This window comes from Octopus bimaculoides, chromosome 11, assembly GCF_046866305.1.
Source record: "Octopus bimaculoides isolate indiv1 chromosome 11, ASM4686630v1, whole genome shotgun sequence".
Taxonomy (NCBI): domain Eukaryota; kingdom Metazoa; phylum Mollusca; class Cephalopoda; order Octopoda; family Octopodidae; genus Octopus; species Octopus bimaculoides.
This window is the reverse complement of record NC_142938.1, coordinates 20,748,225-20,769,192: the sequence shown is the minus strand read 5'-3', so window position 1 is coordinate 20,769,192 and position 20,968 is coordinate 20,748,225. Positions and strand designations below refer to the sequence as shown.

At 36.5% G+C, this 20,968-nt stretch overlaps 1 protein-coding gene across 5 annotated transcripts in view; it reads left to right on the top strand.

The window, feature by feature from the left end:
• The window catches only part of LOC106869305 (thyroid receptor-interacting protein 11), a 212,144-nt gene that overhangs the window by 37,184 nt on the left and 153,992 nt on the right, over positions 1-20,968 (top strand). For all 5 annotated transcript variants that reach the window (XM_089359614.1, XM_089359612.1, XM_089359613.1 and 2 more), the window contains one exon: positions 18,397-18,524. In XM_089359614.1, the coding sequence (XP_089215740.1) occupies positions 18,397-18,524 (128 nt within the window). The remainder of the gene's footprint in view (positions 1-18,396; positions 18,525-20,968) is intronic.

Here is a 20,968-nt window from a genome sequence, read left to right as displayed (position 1 = left end):
ATACATTTGACCATAGGTCTTCTTAGTCATGGGTGACCTGTGTTTAAACAGCAGTATCAAAAGCAATATGTATCAAGCCACTAAGTTAAATGTAACCTACTAAATTATGAGTTATAAGGTAGGAGAAGAGAGAAAAATTCTATGTAATTGCTCAACGTGACCACACTTTTTGTAACAATCTAATGGTAGTTTATTCTCTCTCTCTCTCTCTCTCTCTCTCTCTCTCTCTCTCTCTCTCCTTTCTAATGTGATGAGGTAAGGAAGTGATACTGGGAGGGAAGGGGTGGAACAAACTGGTATTTGTGTGTGTGTGTGTGTGTGGAAGGGATGACCCAGAAAATTCACCCACATCAAAACCTCTCTTTCTAAAGCACACGCAAATACACACACAAACAAATAGGTGCAATCATTCAGACAGACATACCTCTGTTCATCTGCTTGTTATCATTTTGTATATAATCATTTGATATATTATTATAACTTAGTTACTCATCGCCAGTTATTGTAGTATCGCCATTATTTATAACAATACTTTTTTACACTATAATTGTAGTAACAATAAAACATATAACAGAGCAGGGTTAACAACAATGTAACAATCCAACAAACTCCGTGCAAACTATACATGAACCAACAAACGATGTTCCAACAAACTACCAAAATGACACCTTTTGACTTTGTATGATTAATGCCTACACTGCCTCACTCAGATCGCTACTGTTTATAGTCATTCGGTCAAGTCTCTTCTCACAGGAGGTGTTGTGATTCTCACCACTATTTGGTTGCTGTTTTGTATATTTGTATACCTTGTCTACCTAGTGCAGTCTGTTCTTTTCTACACTTTTAGTTTTTCCCTCTATTCTTGATACCAATATTTTTTTTTCCATTTGCACAATTTTCTTTCTTTATCTATTGAAGCCTAATCTTTTAACTGAGGAAACGCTCAACCCAATGTATTACTAATTTACGGCACTTGAGAGTTACATTTATGGATCTATAAGTATATTTAGCCAAATAACTGATAAGATTAAGTATATAATTTTATGAAATATTACACATGTACGCATGCGCGTATGCACATGCGCACGCACACACACAAACACACACGTAAGCACTTCAAATGTAAAGTCTTTGGTGTAAAAAGGAAGTATAAAAACAAGTACTCAGTACTGAGAAAAGAGTATCAAAATCACTGAATCGCTACATTGACTAAGATTATCAAATGTTGTTATACATTGATGGTCACAATGTGGTTCCTCGCATTGTAGCTTTCGAATGATTCCACTCTGCCAGCTGGGAAGGCATGCTGGCCAACATTCCCTGTGAATGGAACTCTAGCAGTGGCATGTGGTGGTTGTCGTATTGGGTGTGTTGTCACGCCCAATGCTACCAAATTTCAAGCAGAGTTTCAACAAAAAGTTCCAAGTAAAGTTAATATTTATGGTGAATTTTCCATTTTTGATGGAATGCAGCTCACACCTAGGACACTTGGGATATACTCCCCTGAACTCCAGTCCATTGCAGGGTAACCCATTTACAGCTAGGTAGATTGAAGCATCATAAAATGAAATGCTTTGCTCAAGAATACAATGTACTGCTAATCTTGGAATCAAATCCATGACTGCAAGTTTGTGAGTTGCAACATCTTAACTATTACACCATGCACCTCCACAGAGTATTAAAATATGTTTATCAAAATGTTTTTTTTTTTGTAATCACAATTACTATACTAAGGCTGAAGTAAGGCCAACTGATGCCCTAAGCATGGGAACCCTTCTGTCATATAGCTGACGTGTCGTTAGCATTTTTGTTGCTATATTTATATTGAAATACATTGATGCTGTTTCTAATCATTTTGAAAAGAAAGAAGAATTTAGTAAAGTAATAGTCATTATCAACTGAATTGATATGGCCATTTAAACTGGCCATATCTGGCCCAAATATTCTACCTGTTCTGTGCTGAAACCAGCTGGCTCTGGCCCCTCACACCTACCCTGCAATTATCATTCTATGTGCAGGTGTTGCAGGTGTGACTTTGTGGTAAGAAGCTTGCCTTCCAACCATATGGTTCTGAGTTCAGTCTCACTGCATGGCACCTAGGGCAAGTGTTTTCTACTATAGCCTCGGGCTCTGAAAGAAACCCGTCACACACACACATATATATATATATATATATATATATGTACACACACACACACACACACACACACATATATATATATATATATATATATGGGAGAATGTACGAAAAAAAACAACAGACGAGGACAGGTGGTGTAAACAACAAAAGGGTGTATTAGTTTGATGCTCTGGAATACAGAAAGTCTAACGTTTCGAGCTACACTCTTCAACAGAAAGAATTCGGAGAAAACAAGGAGAAAAACACGGAGGAAAAAAAAATTGATTATATATTATATATATAATGATTATATATATGTATACACATATGTATATATATGTATGTGTGTCTTTGTAGCCTGTGTTTGTCCCCACCAACATTGCTTGACAACTGGTGTTGGTGTGTTTACATCCCCGTAACTTAGCAGTTCAGCAAAAGCGACTGATTGCATAAGTACTAGGCTTTAAAGAAAATATAAGCCTTGGGGTTAATTCATTCGACTAAAGCCCTTCAAAGCAGTGCTCCGGTATGGTCGCTGTCAAATGACTGAAACAAGTCAAAGAATAAAAGAATAAAAATAAAAACTATCGCACCATCAAAATCTCAGAGTTATGAGGTAATTGCATGATTTATTGAAAGCAATGTGAATAAATAAACATTACATTGGTCAATGTAATCTGAATGGTAAAGAGGTAAGGCAGGAAGTTTGTTTCACGAAAACTGAGCGGGGACAATGGTGAAGGGGGACTATTTCAAGCAGATTGGTGTCAAAAGGGTTGAGATATAACAGCTGAATGCAAAACTATAAATTGAACACTCAATTTTCTTCCAGACCAGACCAGACCTCTCTGACCCCTCTCCCCTAAATATATTAAATATGACTTTTTTTTTTGTTCTTTTCAATTACCTTACATAGCAGTAACAATATATGCAAAATATTTACTTGTCCCTTGAGGAACAAGAAAAACTGCAAATTCAGCTGCACTATTTGCACCGTGAGGAATATAAATCCGGTTCCCAAGTACCTGCTTTTCTCTTGTTGCACTAAACACGTGCTGATTTTGTTTTATAGTTAATCCAGTCCTGGCCACCACTACGACTGCTGTTATCCTCAACATCAGTTAGTTAATTAGTTATATATATATATGTGTATATATATGTATATATATGTATATATATATATATATATATGTGTGTCTGTGTGTGTATATATATATATATATATATATATATATATATATATATATATATACATATACATATATATATGTGTGTATATATATATATATATATATATATATATATATATATCTATCTTATACTTCTGTATTCATCAATATTTATTAAACTCACTATTACCGCTGTCACTATGACATCATTACTACAGGCGCCACCACTACCATCACAGCCACTGCCATCAGCAACATCACAACCACTATCACCAACACCACCAACAGCACCACCACTATCACCAACATCACCACCACTACTGCCAACGCCACCACCACTGCTGCATATATTACCACTACTAATAACACCACCATCACTACCACCAACACCACCACCACCACCACTACTGCCAACACCACTACCACTAACACCACCACTGCTGCTACCAGCACCACCACCAACAACAACAACACCACTACCAACACTACTACCACTACCACATGCCACCACCAACACCATCACCAATACCACCACCACTACCATCAGCAACATCACAACCACTGCACACACACACACACACACACACTGCTATGCTGTCACCATTACCACTACCATACCATTACTATTATCACCACCACCACCACCACCACCACCACCACCACTAACTATTACTACCATTATAACTACCACTCCCACTAGCATTTACTAGTAGTGCCACAACTTCCACCTATCACATCACTCACCACCACCACTACCGCCACCACCACCACCACTTCCGTCATCACCACTGCTACCACCACCACCACCACCACCACCATCACCATCATTATCGGTACCCCCACAACTACTAAATTTATTACTAATATTTGCTATCTACTTGACTATTTGCATTTCTTATCAGTGTTCTCTTCAGGTCAGCAGATCTCTGTACTTATTTATAATCATTAATCCCCCCTCTGCTACAATCCCCCCCCCTCCATAACACTACATTACCACCATTACCAACCACCACCACCACCTTCCCCACTCTTTTAGTTATTTCTCTTTATTTTTCTATTTCCCATGGAGATATAGGTGCCTCCACTCGGGTCATTCACACACACAAACACTTATAGATACACACATGTACATTCATTCACTCATTGAAAAATGGAGTTTCAATTCTAAGTCTATGTTTGAAATAGGGGAGATAATGGAAAGTATAAAACCAACAATGTCAGCATTCCATCCTTCCCACCACCACCACCACCATCATCATCATCATCATCATCACTACTCTGAAAGAATAAGCTAAGGCTAGCAAGAGTACTTTTATATAACATAATGATGATGATAATGATGATGATGATGATGATGACTCACTTTGTTTTCTCCTCATTATAGTTGCCAAATCCTAATCTGTTTCAACAAAGTCTTTATCATCTATAAAATGAGAGAGAGAGAGAGAAGAGATAGCTGAATGGTTAGGGTATTGCACTATCTGCACGCTGGGTTGTGAGTTCCATTCCACTGCTAGCATTTTCACCGTGTTTGCCAACAGAACAATTTACCATGCATTTATTATTAAGGTTATGGTTGAATGCCTAAAACCAAAAAGAGAATGAGCTCGGCTCATGACATTTGTAGCACCTCTGAAACTGGCTGGAGGGAGGAAAGAAGAAGAAATCACAATTTAGGAGTTTTTATTAACCACTACTCTGATACCTGTGAATGAGCCCAACAGGAAGTCAGTGACTGCTAGTAAATAGGGCAGATTTCCAAAGTGATACTCGTGGGCCTGTGCTTTCTATTGTACCTGATACAGGACCGTGGAGGCGCAATGGTCCAGTGGCTAGGGCAGCGGACTCGCGGTCATAGGATCGCGGTTTCGATTCCCAGACCGGGCGTTGTGAATGTTTATTGAGCAAAAACACCTAAAGTTCCACGAGGCTCCGGCAGGGGATGGTGGCGAACCCTGCTGTACTCTTCCACCACAACTTTCTCTCACTCTTTCTTCCTGTTTCTGTTGTACCTGTAATTCAAAGGGTCGGCCTTGTCACACTGTGTCACGCTGAATATCCCCGAGAACTACGTTAAGGGTACACGTGTCTGTGGAGTGCTCGGCCACTTGCATGTTAATTTCACGAGCAGGCTGTTCCGTTGATCGGGTCAACTGGAACCCTCGACGTCGTAAGCGACGGAGTGCCAACAACAACAACAACGATCAGGACCAGGCATCAAGTAAATTCTTTCCTACTCTAGGTACAAGGCCTGAAATTTTGGGGGAGGGAGCCAGTCGATTAGATCGACCCCAGTACGCAACTGGTACTTCATTTATCGACCCCAGAAGGATGAAAGGCAAAGTCTACCTAGGTGGAATTTGAACTCAGAACGTAAAGACAGACGAAATACTGATAAGTGTTTTGCCCGGCGTGCTAACGTTTCTTATTTCTTTATTGCCCACGAGGGCTAAACATAGAGGGGACAAACAAGGACAGACAAAGAGATTAAGTCGATTACATCAAACCCAGTGTGTAACTGGTACTTAATTCATCGACCCCGAAAGGATGAAAGGCAGAGTCGACCTTGGCGGAATTTGAACTCAGAACGTAACGGCAGACGAAATACTGCTAAGCATTTCGCCCGGCGTGCTAACGTTTCTGTCAGCTTGCCTCCTAGGGCATCAAGTAAATTGGCACTATGCAATAGAAAGCTGCAATAATAGGAAGTTATTCTCAGGCCTGACTATATTTGTGTGTGTGTGTGTGTGTGTTCCCCCATGCATACACACACATACACACACACACACTTATGAGAAAGATGGCACAGAGTGATGATAAAGACTTGGCAAAAAAAAAAAAAAAACTGAAAAAATACACAACAGATGACACAAACATGCTCGATCCTTCATCAGATGTTGACCAAATACCATCATAATTTTGACACCCGATAACAATATTGTACAATTTGGCAGTGTCAGCAATGGAAGCTGCTGAGATACAACCCATTCATCTTTTCCTAATTTCCTTACCAACCACCTAATGACAGTGCAAGAGACCCTGGAAAAGGCCTATACCAGATCAACAGCCATAGTTCAATGACCAAAACTAAAAGATAAAAGATATATTGCTTACTCAGCCTGCTTATGCTACCAAATTATCTCACCTGCTCTCTTTCTACGAAAGCACTTCTAGTTGACTTGTCCCTATCACCATACATTTCTCACTCTCTCAACACCCACCTCTACTGAATCATTTCTGTTGACTTACCTTCATCGCCATACATCTCTTACTCTTCTCACACACTGTATCTGTCTTTCCACTCTCACTCATGCAAAACATGTAATCTTCCTCCTCCTCCCATCCTTCTTCTGTCTACTGTATTACTACTATTCTGAGGTTCTTTGCACCTTCTTTATTGCCAGTCAGACTTTTTCCCCCCAGTATATATATATATATATATATATATATATATATTATAAATTTATAAATGTTCTAAAATATACACAGCCTTGGTTTTTTTTATCTCATTACGAAAAGTAAATCCTTATATACCCATGCTGATACATGACCTACGTTGGACCCCTTATTCGCATAATCACCGCACCTGGATCTTAACTATGGTCTATCCATAGCACTTACTCAGCATTACCTGAAACCTGTGGGTCTAATTGACACCACTACTGCTCATAACCTCCTATATATATATATATATATATATATATATATATATATGTATGTATCATTGATCTCTCTTCCAACATTCAGTACCTTCACTCCTCCGTACATGTAGTATGTACACCTTTCAACCCTATGAAATATCTAGTTACCTACTTTCCCCTCCCTTCCATCCAACTCATTTATCAACGATCCTTTTCCCACCCCAACCCTTGTTCTTCATTTGGTATATTTGCACCCCAGCTCCCATCTCTAACCTGCCCTCACTCTCTCCATACACTCTTTCAAACCCTACCCAGCCTCTTTTCTTGTTCCTCTTCCTCCTGGGACTCACTTTGACACCCTGTCATCACCATTTATTGCTCTTCCCAGTTCTACAGCAACTACTTGCATCCACTCTTGTATAATGTGAGCAGCCATCTACATCCTGTTTGGCAAGAAGCCTGTTCCAGCCCATTCCCTTATACTTTTAACCTTGCATAAAGCTGTCTCCTTCTCTATTGTAGCCATACTTATTTGAAAGGGATTTTAGTCTTGCAAGCTACATGACAACCTCACTAGTGCTGGTCTCATGAAGAAGGCATTTATTACATTCTATAAAGTAATAATAATATTTTATAAGCTTAAAGTTTATAAGTGATCACTGTCTAGTATTTGGGCATATAAGATACATACATACATATATATATATATATATATATATATATATATATATATATATATATATATATATATATATATATATATTGGGACTTATAAGACTATTTTCTTTAGGCTATTGGACTATTTTATTTAGCCAATACATGGTGATCGCTTATAAGCATTAACCTTATAAAATATTATTATTTACAGAATTGTAAAATTGGCACTGCTTATCTAATCATCACAGAAAATGCACATGTCCAATTGTTTATACTCTGTAAAGTGGTTGGCATTGGGAAGAGCACCCAGTTGTAAAAGCCATGCTAGAGCAGATAATGGAGCATGATCTAGTTCTCCAACATCTTAGATACTATTAAAATCCACTGTGTGTGTGTGTTTGTATAAAACATCTATCTCTTTGCAGCTCCCACTGATCATTTCTCTCTCTCTCTCTCCTACTAAATGTGAGTATCCATGCAGCTCTAGTACAGAAACTTCTTCTGCTCCCTTTCTCTTATACTTTAACATCTCATCCTCCAACATTAAACCGGTCTCCCTTCTTTATAGTCTTTCAAGCTGCAAGGCAAGCTCAATAGTGCTGGTGGCACAAAAAATGTACCCAGTACACACTATAAAGTGGTTGGCATTAAGAAGGGCATCCAGCCATAGAAACCATGCCAAAGCAGGTATTAGAGCATAATTCAATCTTTGGACTCATTGGATCCTGTCAGCCCGTGCCAGCAGGGAACATGAATGTTAAATTATAATGATAAATCATTCATATATGTGTATGTCTGTTTATTTTTGTATATATGTGTGTGAAGTAATGAGAAAGGATCTTTGGATGCTAGGCCTCACTGAGGAGACGACAAGTGGTTGGCATTAGGAAGGGCATCCAGCCATAGAAACCATGCCACAACAGACAATTGAAGTCTGGACAGCTCCATGTCAAACCATCCAATCCATGCCAGCACGTGAAGCAGACATTAAATGATGTGTGTGCTTATATATTTGTATGCATGTGTATATATGTACATGTATGTACATCCTTTGCATCAAGTCAATGAAAGAATCTCTATATGATTTCTTGACTTGCTAAAATGGCAACCAAATTTCTCTTAACCCTTTAGTGTTCGCATTATTCTGCCAAAATTAATGCTTTTTCATCTACATCGTTTTGAACTAATCATACATTACCTTGTAGCTATGAGATTTTGATGAGGTAGCTGTTAATTTTTAAAACAATATTGTAGGGTTGTTATGAGAGACCAGATCTGGCCAGTTTGAATATAAAACAGGCAGAATACTTTTGGCCGGATATGGCTGGTTTAAATGCTAAAGGGTTAAATCACACTCTTATCACCTTGAAAAGGACTCGTTATTAGATAATATCATCCTGGGTTGTTGGTACACAGGAAAAAGCCAGGATCGTCACAGCTGGAATAGGTCACCTTAATCAGGGTTGTCTTGAAGCTAAAAATAACAACAACCACCACCACCTCCAGAAGTTAGTTGAAGGTAAGGAATGATTGTACTTAGGCTAAATTATCTTTGATAAGCCAAATCAAACTTTAGCTCTAATGGTTCTCTCCTCATTGATTGCTGCTAGGTAACTGACTGTGAGCAGGGAGTGGTGGTAATGGTGGAATGTGAATATGAGGTGAACCACGAACACACACAGGTAGGCAGGCACAGCAGAGAGGATCTTGTAATGTAAACCTTGAAATTTAATTCTCACCCCCACTTTTTTTTTTTTTAGTTTCTAATATTTCTTTAAGTTTATTTTTATTTCTATTTTTACGTGCAGCTGTCAATTTATAATTTTTTTTTTATGACAACTCCTTTCAGTTTCACAAAAGCTGTTCTAGGTCACTCTGAGCTCCTCTGTTCTATCTGGACTGGGCTGGGCTTGATGAGGTTGGAGTGAGTGGAGCAGAGCAGGGGAGGGATTAAGTATGCCTCTGTGTGTGCACATGATGATTGTGGTGGTGGAGGCACCAACATTGTCAGCTTTGGGTTTAGTTTTGTTAATTTGGTGCTCGGGCCTTAATGGGTTTCTCACCAATAAAGATGATGTTCACTGAACAATGGTGGTGTTGAATGGTTACTCTTTTACTCTGTTACTCTTTTACTTATTTCAGTCATTTGACTGCAACCATGCTGGAGCACCGCCTTTAGACGAGCAAATCGACCCCAGGACTTATTCTTTGTAAGCCTAGTACTTATTCTATCGGTCTCTTTTGCCGAACCACTAAGTTACGGGGATGTAAACACACCAGCATCGGTTGTCTTGCAATGTTGTGGGGACAAACACAGACACACAAACATATACACATACATAGATACATTTATATATGTATATATATATATATATATATATATATATATATATATATATATATGGCGTTAGGAAGGGCATCCAGCCGTAGAAACTCTGCCAAATCAGATTGGAACCTGGTGTAGCCATCTGGTTGCACCAGTCCTCAGTCAAATCGTCCAACCCATGCTAGCATGGAAAGCAGACATTAAACGACGATGATGATGATGATGATATACATATATACGATGGGCTTCTTTCAGTTTCTGTCTACCAAATCCACTCACAAGGCTTTGGTCGGCCCGAGGCTATATTAGAAGACAATTGCCCAAGGTGCCACGCAATGAGAATGAACCCGAAACCATGTGGTTTGTAAGCAAGCTACTTACCACACAGCCATTCCTGCGCCTGTAATATATAGGCGGTGATGAGAGTGCTACTGTGCTTAATTTGGTGAGATAAGGACAGCTTTCTTTAACCAGTTGTGTCAATGCTTTGTTTTGATGTATAGTGATTTAGTGGTTGTCATTTTTGTTGTTGAAAATGATGAAGATGTGTAACCCTAGCCACTTCTGATTCAGTCAGCCTATACAGAAGATAGGCATTGACTAAAGGGACAGGCAACAATCAAACACCTGTTGTTCCAGTTATTACCCCAAGTTTGTCTGGGGAACACTAATACTGCATACTTAGATATGCATTGATGAGTCATGCCACACACAAATGCATGCAGAGAGAGACTCACACATACATATATATATACATGCATTGTATACAAATGTTTTGAAATAATTTTACTGCATTTATAGATTCTAAGAGCTATTTAAATTAGTGAAAGTGGTAATACAAAAATGTATGTGTGTGTACATATGTATGTGTATATGTGTGTGATATATATATATATATATATATAGGAAAATGAAGAATAAGGCAGAATGCTAAACTGGAAGCATATCTTAATAAAGATTTCTAACCGGCTTTCATTGTGAAGCAAATTTTCAAGAAGGAGAATGAAAATGTTTTTTTACAAAGAAGTACAAAATGAAGAAAATAATATATAAAAAAATAAATATACCAGTACATTATATTGTCTTTGAGCTTTTGAAGTTCAATGGTAGTTCATGTATATAATAGTTGGAAAAATAAGGATGCATGAGAATTGAGAGCTGTGTTAGGTTTCATAGAAAAATTCCAACCATTTCTTAACACACATACCCCTCAGTGACCTTATTTCTCTAGGAACAGACATAAACTTCCTGTTGAAAAAGAGTTCATAACTCCAACTAAAAACATTTGTCTCCCCTTACACACACTTCCTGTTTTGACACCACACTTCCTGCTTTACACAAACTTTTAACCCTTTTTTAAACCTAACACAACTCTCAATTCTCATGCATCCTTATTTTTCCAACCATAATATACATGAACTACCATTGAACTTCAAAAGCTCAAAGACAATATAATGTATTGGTATATTTATTTTTTTATATATTATTTTTTTTATATATTATTTTCTTCATTTTGTACTTCTTTGTAAAAAACATTTTCATTCTCTTTATTAAAATATGCTTCCAGTTTAGCATTCTGCCTTATTCTTCATTTTCCTATTATTTCTCCACGTGCGGTTAACACAACCCCACTATTTACTGACTTATATATATATATATATATATTAGATCATTGCGATGTTTTAAAACAGCATCAATGGTAAAGATTTTGTCGTCTGAAAAGATTTTGACGGTTTGTCCATTGTGCTTCAGGTATTGTAACACTTTTTTAGCCCTTTCATACCTTCTGTCTTTCATTTCATTGGTCAATAGGTGTCTCAGAGTCCTCATGTATGACCCCAACTGTAAATTAGTGTGTACAGCATTTTTTATGGTCTTTGGATCAACTTACATTGCCATGGACAATTTTCTCATGGATGCTGTTGGGTCTTTCGAAATTTTGGCTTTGAGAGATTTAAGAAATGCACTATCCTGTTTTTTATTTATGTCTCCACTTCCTTACTTTCTTTTGATGCCTCCCATATCCAGTATTCAGTTCTTAATAAAGAGAATGAAAATGTTTTTTACAAAGAAGTACAAAATGAAGAAAATAATATATAAAAAAATAAATATACCAATACATTATATTGTCTTTGAGCTTTTGAAGTTCAATGGTAGTTCATGTATATAATGGTTGGAAAAATAAGGATGCATCCAGTATTCAGTTCTTAACGTTGTAGACAGTGCTCACAGAGGCCCCAACAGTCTCAGCAATAAGTCTAATTGCAACCCCGGCACAAAGCAAATGTGCAATGCATTGTCTCTTGGCTTCTTGAGTGGACATGCGAGATCGTATGTCTGGAACTTCTGCTTAAATTAACTCTTTATACGTCCACCTTGAAATAGAAAACAATATTTTAGTATTTATCTTCAGGAATATATACAATATAAAGCTTCCAAAATATTCTAAGCTTTGCTTCCCCACCCTGTATATATATATATATATATATATATATATTTATCATTATCCATATATTCTCAAAATGTATCACTTTAACTCGGTATATCAACCTGTAAAGCGGCTGGGATATCTTGTCTTTTAGTGTAAATTTGCTACCCCTGGTAACTATTAACGTATTCAAATTATCAAAAGTTTTAATAACTGAGATAATATTAATATATACATAAACTTATATATATATATATGTATATATATATATATATATATATATATATATATATATATATATATATATATATGCATATATGTTTTTGTATAATGTATAAATGTACATGTATGTGTGTTTATATATATGTCTGTCTGTCTGTCTCTGTTTCTCTCTCCCTGTATATATATATATATATATGTGTGTGTGTTTAATTCTTCTGGTGTTGATTTGTATTTTATCCTTCCTGTTGTTAATAAGCTGCAAGCAAATATTAAAGTGCGAAAAGTTTGTGGATTGGTGGGGATCATCTTAATCAATCATATCCCTTTCCCTGTAAATTGTCAGTACTATTATTGTTGGTGTTGTTGCTGCTGCTGCTGCTGCTGCTAGTAGCAGGCTGACATAATTTTTAGAGTATTGGGGAAAATGCTTTGTGGTGAACTGTTCCAATTTTGCTTTATGAGTTTATTCCATGCTAGAGTTAACTTTGCCTGTCAAAGAGCCACCCAGGTACTGGGATTGGTGGAACTGAGTAACTGATCTGTAACAACTTTGTTGTCCTTGTGCCTAAATCAGAAATTGTTTTCATTGCACAAAATGCTTAGTGGCATTTCTTCTGTTTTGACATTCTGAGTTCATATGTCACTGAGGTCAACTTTGCCTTTGATCTTTTCAGTGTCCAGCACTACTACTACTACTACTACTACTACTACTACTACTACTACTACTACTACAACTACTACCACTACTACTACTACCACCACCACCACCACCACCACCACCACCACCACTTCTTCTTCTTCTTCTTCTTCTTTTGCTTCTGCTTCTGCTTCTGCTGCTGCTGCTGCTATTACCACTATTACATTTGCTACATGATGTATATCTATGCAATTGCTCAATTTTCTCAAAATAGTTACCAAATCTCTCTCAAATTACACACTACCATTTGAAAGATAACAACGACGAAGAATACACGATTGGCATGACTAGAATGCCTTTGATCCTAGGCTTGCCTTTTGAGGACTGACTCAGGGCTAAGCAAATACAACAACAACAACAACAACAAAAATGTAGTTGTAAATCACATTGTCAATATTTTGACTCTATCATATTTCACAGCTGCCCACGACATTGTGTAATAACTGCTGCGTATAATTGTTGTCACTTCACCAAACACAAAGTTTCCAGATTTATTTGGTCTCTGTTACAGGCAAACATTGTTTGTTAGTTTCTCTGCCAGGTCTTCTGTTAAAAGGGACTTTACCTTTTACGATTGAAAACAGTTTTCTGTTTTATTTTATGTCAGAATATGAAGAGGTTACAAGGGAAAGGTGTGGATAACATATTGCTGATTCAATGTTAAACTTTATTGTGATTCTAACTATGGTCCCAGGTTCAATCCCACTGCATGGCACCTTCTCTTCCATTGTCTAACTTGCTTCACTCTCTTTTTGTGTTTTATTCAGTGTGTTGTGCATGTACTTCTACCTTCTATTACTGTTTTGCTTTTACTTAACTTAGGTAAAATGCACCTGAGCATTGTAAGCAATAAGCTCAGTCCTCGAGTGAGTTTATCGAAAGTTGCGAAAATGGCAAGAGTGGATGGTATCTCTCTAAGTGTAGACCTGCCTGTGAGTCGGAGAGAACAGATTGGAGAGGGCACTTGTTCTTGGTGTTCAGGGAAATCTTGGACATTGGGGTTCCTCAATCATTCCTAGAGGTCATCCTGTATCTGGGGGGGGGGGGGGCTACATCTCTATCATCTTCCCCTTTTTTTTTTTAAACCTTTGTATGCTATGTATGTGTCCCTTCCTTTTCCTTGTATACTGTGTATTCTAATATTTTTTTTTATGAACTTTTTATCATTTCATTATATGCAAACCCCCACATTTTATGTCTGTCTTTGTATCATATCCCTTATCCTTTGCCCTGGTGGCAAATAAATGAAATCATTATCATTATTATTATTATTATTATTATTACCATTATTATTATTATTATTATTATTATTATTATTATTATTAATGCGAGGGCACATGGATTAGTGGTTAGGGTGTTGCACTCATGATCACTAGGTCCATTATTATTATTATTATTATTATTATTATTATTATTATTTTATGTTTGACTTTTGCTTTGCATTTGTACAAGTTGGATCCAAGTCTCACCCAGAAACCTCAAGAGACAACAAGTTAGAAGTTCATGTAGAAGTTCATGCCTAGGGTACCATATATTTGAATTTGTACAGTGTTGTTCTAGAGAATGTTTTAAAATTTGAGATCACATAGACAGTATTTTACGTAGGATATGGGCAGTTCCCATGAGCACTATCTTTTGAACTTCAGCCATTTTGGGGTTTCCTGGTATCTGAGCTAGGTAGTAATCAGCCCTTTTCGCTGTCATTCCCAGGGCACCTATGACAATAGGTATTGTTTTCGTCTTCAGATTCCACATTTTGCTAATTTCTATTTCAAGATCTTTATATTTGCTCAGTTATTATTATTATTATTATTATTTCTTATACAGCATGAACATTGACTGAACTTCTTTGAAATCCGGTATGGGCTGGATTTCAATTTTGGGGGCTGGGACAAGCCACTCTGAAAGAACACCCTATTGTTTTTTTATATAAATTAGTTAACACATTTTTATATTTTTACACCACTCCTACATCTTACATGTAGTTGACTACCACAAAAAAGAAAAAAAAAACAGTAAAAAAAAAACAGTAAAAAAAAACAGTAAAAAAAAAAACAAGCCATGAAGGTGAAAAAGACAGAAAAAGCCATATATAGACCCATTTATCAGTTTTATGTCAGCTCATTTCTTAAGTATTAATTAAAAAAAGGACACTGAGCTGTTGTCAAGGTAATTCTTTTAATGGTAACCTGCCTGGACTTTGGGATTTATGACACTCCTGCTAAATGTATGTGTATAGATTATTATGTATGTACATACATACATACATACATGTGTGTGTGTGTGCATATGTGTATATATATGTGTGTGTATATATATATATATATATATCACACACAAAAATGTACACTTTTGGATGTACACACATGCACATACACAGTTGTGTATGTATGTATGTGTATTTATATGTGTGTGTACACACACACATATACACATATATACATATATGTATATATACATTTACATACATATGCACACAAACACACACACACACACACACATACACACATACACACACACACACACACACACACATACACATATACACGTATATGTGTGTATGTGTTATTAGGCTATTTCAGCTAGATTTTGTATCTACCGAAATATAACAATTAGCTATGAAGTATTTCTTGCTTTAACAGAAACATTCGAACCAGGAGTAATTACGACCCTTTACATTCTGAACTCGAATCCCACTGCGATTGATTTTTGCCTTTTATCCTGCTGATCTGAATTCAATAAAGTACTAGTCAAGTGTGGTTGGGTTGGGGGTAATCGACATGATCCATCTGTACCTCTGTGAAATGTCATTTTTATGTGAGTGATATACAAATGGCTGGCAAAATGCCTGTATTCTGTAATGTCCATTTATATTGAAAGTACCTGAATCACAGGCTGACTTTGTCTTTTATCCCTTCCTGAATTGTCAGAAATACTGGTCAAGTACTGTGTAATGTCTATGGCTGTTTGGGATTACTTACCCCATCCCTGCAAACTCTATGTCAGTGGAAGAATACCTTGTTTCTTCTTTATTTCTAATCGTTTGTTTTTCATATACATGCATCCTTCCATACAGATAGTTACACAATATGAATGTGTGTCTATATGGTTGCTTGGTCTGCTAGAAATAGCAGTCAAATCTCCTTCAAGTCACACTCTGTCTTTTTCAAGAAAGGTGTACACATTGGTCAATGTAATCCCTGATATATAAAAAGACATGGTGGCCGTGTCTGGAACACCTTTGCTCATAAGTTTGCTCAGTCAAAGCAACTGAGGATAAGCAACAAAAGCTTGGGTCTACCAGTCAATTACTGGTTCAGGTTTTTGTCACTATATTTCTTTCGAATTACATTGTCTTTGTTTCTATTAATTTCGAAAATAGTGACATATTTAGTAAAATAACTGTCATTGTTAACATGTTGTCTAGAAAATGAATTAACATCAAATTTTTATGGATGCTTATGACTTAGATCTCTTTAAAATGAAAGTTCGTTTAAATGATGACGTACATTGAAAACAAATCTGGGGATAACACACACTTTCACTTAAAGATATTTCTAAATATGCCAAAAAATAATTTTTTTAAGGGTATTAACTTGAAAATAATAATAAAAAAAAAATTTAATATTGTCTTTTTAGAGAAAGCTAAAATATAAATACATACTTTACAAACAACTTGTATTTTTGAAATCACATGCACTTAAAAATATTTCTAAATAATTAAAATATTCTGTTTAAGAAAAGTGAAAATATAAACATTTACTGTAAAAACAAATTGGATTTTTATGTCATATTCACTTAAAAATGTGCCTTCAATAGAAAGAATTATCATTATTATTATTATTATTAAGGAAGCAATCTGGCAGAATCATTAACATACCAGGCAAAATACTTAGTGGCATTTTATCTGTCGTCATGTTCTGAGTTCGAATTCCATCAGGGTTGACTTTGCCTTTCATCCTTTCAGGATCAATAAATTAAGTACCAGTGAAACACTGGGGTCAATGTAATCAACTTATCCATCCCCACCAAATTTCAGGCCTTGTGCCTATAGTAGAAATGGTTACTATTATTATTAGCTGACAGAATTAGTGCATCAGACAAAATGCTTAGAAACATTTCTTCCTGTTCTTTATGTTCTTGTTCCAAATTCTGCCAATGTCAACTTTGCCTTTCATTCTTTTGAAGTTAATAAAATATGTACCAGTTATGTACTGGTGGTTGATTAAATCAATTAACTTGTTCCTCCTAAAAAAATTACTGGTCTTATATTATTATCATTATTATTTTTTCAGGCTTTGTACCTATAGTAGAAAGATTATTATTATTATTATTATTATTATTATTATTATTATTATTGAGTGAGACAGCAGTACATGCCATCAAAGTGACACTGGGATAAAATATACGGAGCCCATTATACCCATCATGACTACCCGTCTGATAAGGGTACACCAAGCACATGCGCCACAACCATATGTGCGCGACATGGTGATCTCATATCAAGATAAACAGCGCATAACCTCGCAGGTGGGCCCCAGTTAGAATTTTCTTCAGGTCAAGTAGCCCACCCTGCTCAAAAGGTCCCTAAATAAGGTTTGTTTAAGGATGTTGAGCAAAACACCTATGTTTCCAAAGGTGAATTATTCAAACCCCAAAGAATTCTTCTCAACACATGGCTATGACGCTCCCCCACTACTTCTGCTCATGATCAGAGATGCACATATCGTCAGCCACCAAGGGACATGCTCAACTGATTAAGGTCAAACAACTGACAAGCATATCTGTGATATTGAGCAGAATATTTGCTGTAGCCCATCTTTTTATACCAAGACAAAACAATGTACATGATAACACTTCCAATCAATTAAAATCAGAAGCCATGAGAGCCACTGCCTGGTACTGCATCCAGGCATTATTATTATTATTATTATTATTATTATTTTTATTTTTATTATTATTGTTATTATTATTGTTATTATTATTGTTATTATTATTGTTATTATTATTATTATTATTATTATTATTATTATTATTATTGATGATTGTGGAAAAGAAAATCTGCAGAGTATCAAATTACTGATTGTTGAAATTTGTTGGGAAACCGATTTTTCAGAGTCTTTCTTCTCTTTACCAGGTTTTGTGAATGATGAATTGGATTTTGGTGAAAACATCAATCTACAGCACGAAGTCAACCGGTTACGCTCCAGTGTCCAACACCTTCAGTCAGAATGCAAACATTGGAAAAGCATTGCATCTCAGAGGGTAAGTAGTATTTATTTTTACTACTACTACTACTACTATGATACAATTCACGCCAGCATGGAAATGTAGGTGTAAAGTGATGATGGTGTATCTTTCCATTTTGAACACCTGATTTCCTCCCTAATAGTGTTTTCTCCCCAATTCTAAAAGTCCCTAATCCTTACCACATACATGTACATGAACCAGTGAAGGTGTCTTTATGGAGTCCTTTTGACCTGATAGAAACAGTAGCCAAATGTCTATCAAATTATAGCCTATACATTAAGGCAACAAACTGGTAGAAATATTATCATGCCGGGTGAAATGCTTAACGTGTTTCATCTGTCTTTACGTTCTGAGTTCAAATTCCATCAAGGGCGACATTGCCTTTCATCCTTTTGGAGTCAATAAAATAAATACCAGATGAACACCAGGGTCAGTCTAATCGACTTTGTGCCAAAATCTGAAATCAAATTTTAGTTTATACAATTAAAAAAGGAAAGACATTGTTGGATAATGTCATCCTTGATACACACTCTCTTTTACTCTTTTACTTGTTTCAGTCATTTGACTGCGGCCATGCTGGAGCACGACCTTTAGTCGAGTAAATCGACCCCAGGACTTACTCTTCGGAAGCCCAGTACTTATTCTATCGGTCTCTTTTGCCGAACCACTAAGCTATGGGGACGTAAACACATCACCATCGGTTGTCAAGCGATGTTGGGGGGACAAACACATACATATATACGATGGGCTTCTTTCAGTTTCCATCTACCAAATCCACTCACAAGGCTTTGGTCGGCCCGAGGCTATAGTAGAAGACACTTGCCCAAGGTGCCACGCAATGGGACGGAACCCAGAACCATGTGGTTGGTAAGCAAGCTAAAAAAGTTGGAATGGTCATGGCTGGTATATCTTTGGTCATAGGTCTTCTGAATCAGAGCTGACCTGTGTTCCAAACACCAAGTGCACATACACCCATGGACACACACACACACACACACACACACACACACACACACACACACACATACACATGCACATGTGAACACACACACACACACGCACACACACTCAACACACACACACACACACACACACAGACTCACTAGTACACAACTGGTTTGTCGCTTGCTCTCATGCCCACTCCCTACTCTCTCAGGATTTAGACAAGTTTAAATAGAAAGATCTTTGAAATATGAGAAGTGAAATAATTTGATACTTTTTCCACCACCCTGCCACTGTGATGAACCCACCTGCATGAAGCACAGGTGGTAGTTGTGGTAGTTGTAACAGTAATAGTAATAATAGTGGCAGTAGCAGCAGTAGTAATTGTGATGGTCATAGCACAAATGGTGGTAGGAGTAGTGGTAGTTATTATAATTGCAGTAGTAATAGTAACAGCAGTAGTTATGGCAGTAGTAATAACCCTAATGTTGATGGTTGTGGTCGCATTTTCTTTATTCAAACCAAGCCCTTACTCCCATTTTATACACACACATACACAAAAACAAAGTGTATATATATATATATATATATATATATATATATATCTTGGTGCAGGCATGGCTGTGTGGTAAGAAGCTTGCTTCTCAACCACATGGTTCTGGGTTCAGTTCCACTGCACGGCACCTTGGGCAAGTGTCTTCTACTATAGCTTTAAGCCAACCAAAACCTTGTGAGTGAATTTGGTAGAGAGAAACTGAAAGAAACCTATCATATATATATATATATATATATATATATATATATATATATATATATATATATATATATATATATATATATGTATGTATATATTTGTGTGTCTGTGTTTGTCTCTTCACCATCACTTGACAACCGATTTTGGTGTGTTGACATCCCTACAACTTTGTGGTCCGGCAAAAGAAACCGATAGAATAAATACCGGGCTTACAAAGAATAAGTTCAGGGGTTGATTTCTTTGACTAAACGGCAGTGCTCCAGCATGGCCACAGTCAAAATGACTGAAACAAGTGAATAAATAAGAGAATACATATATATGTGCCTGTGTGTGTATATATGTGTGTGTGTGTGTGTGTGTGTGTGTGTATGTATATATATATATGTGTGTGTATATATATATATATATGTGTGTGTGTATATGTGTGTGTGTGTGTGTGTGTGTGTGTGTGTGTGTGTGTGTATATATATATATATATTATTAATAGATGCAAACACGGTCATCTGTTTAAGAAGTTGGCTTCACTACCTTGGGTTTCTGAGTTCAAATCCATTGCATAGCTCTTTGACTTCTGTATACTAAGATTGATCAATATCCTGGAAGTGGAGTCTGGTAGACAAAAACTGTGCCAAACATGATTTTATGCATGTGTCTGTATGTATTTGTTTGTGTTTGTATTTATACATGTGTATGCATGCATGTTGTATATGCCTTCATTTACACTAATTAAAAACCTGCTTTGTTTTTTTTTTGTTTTTTTTTA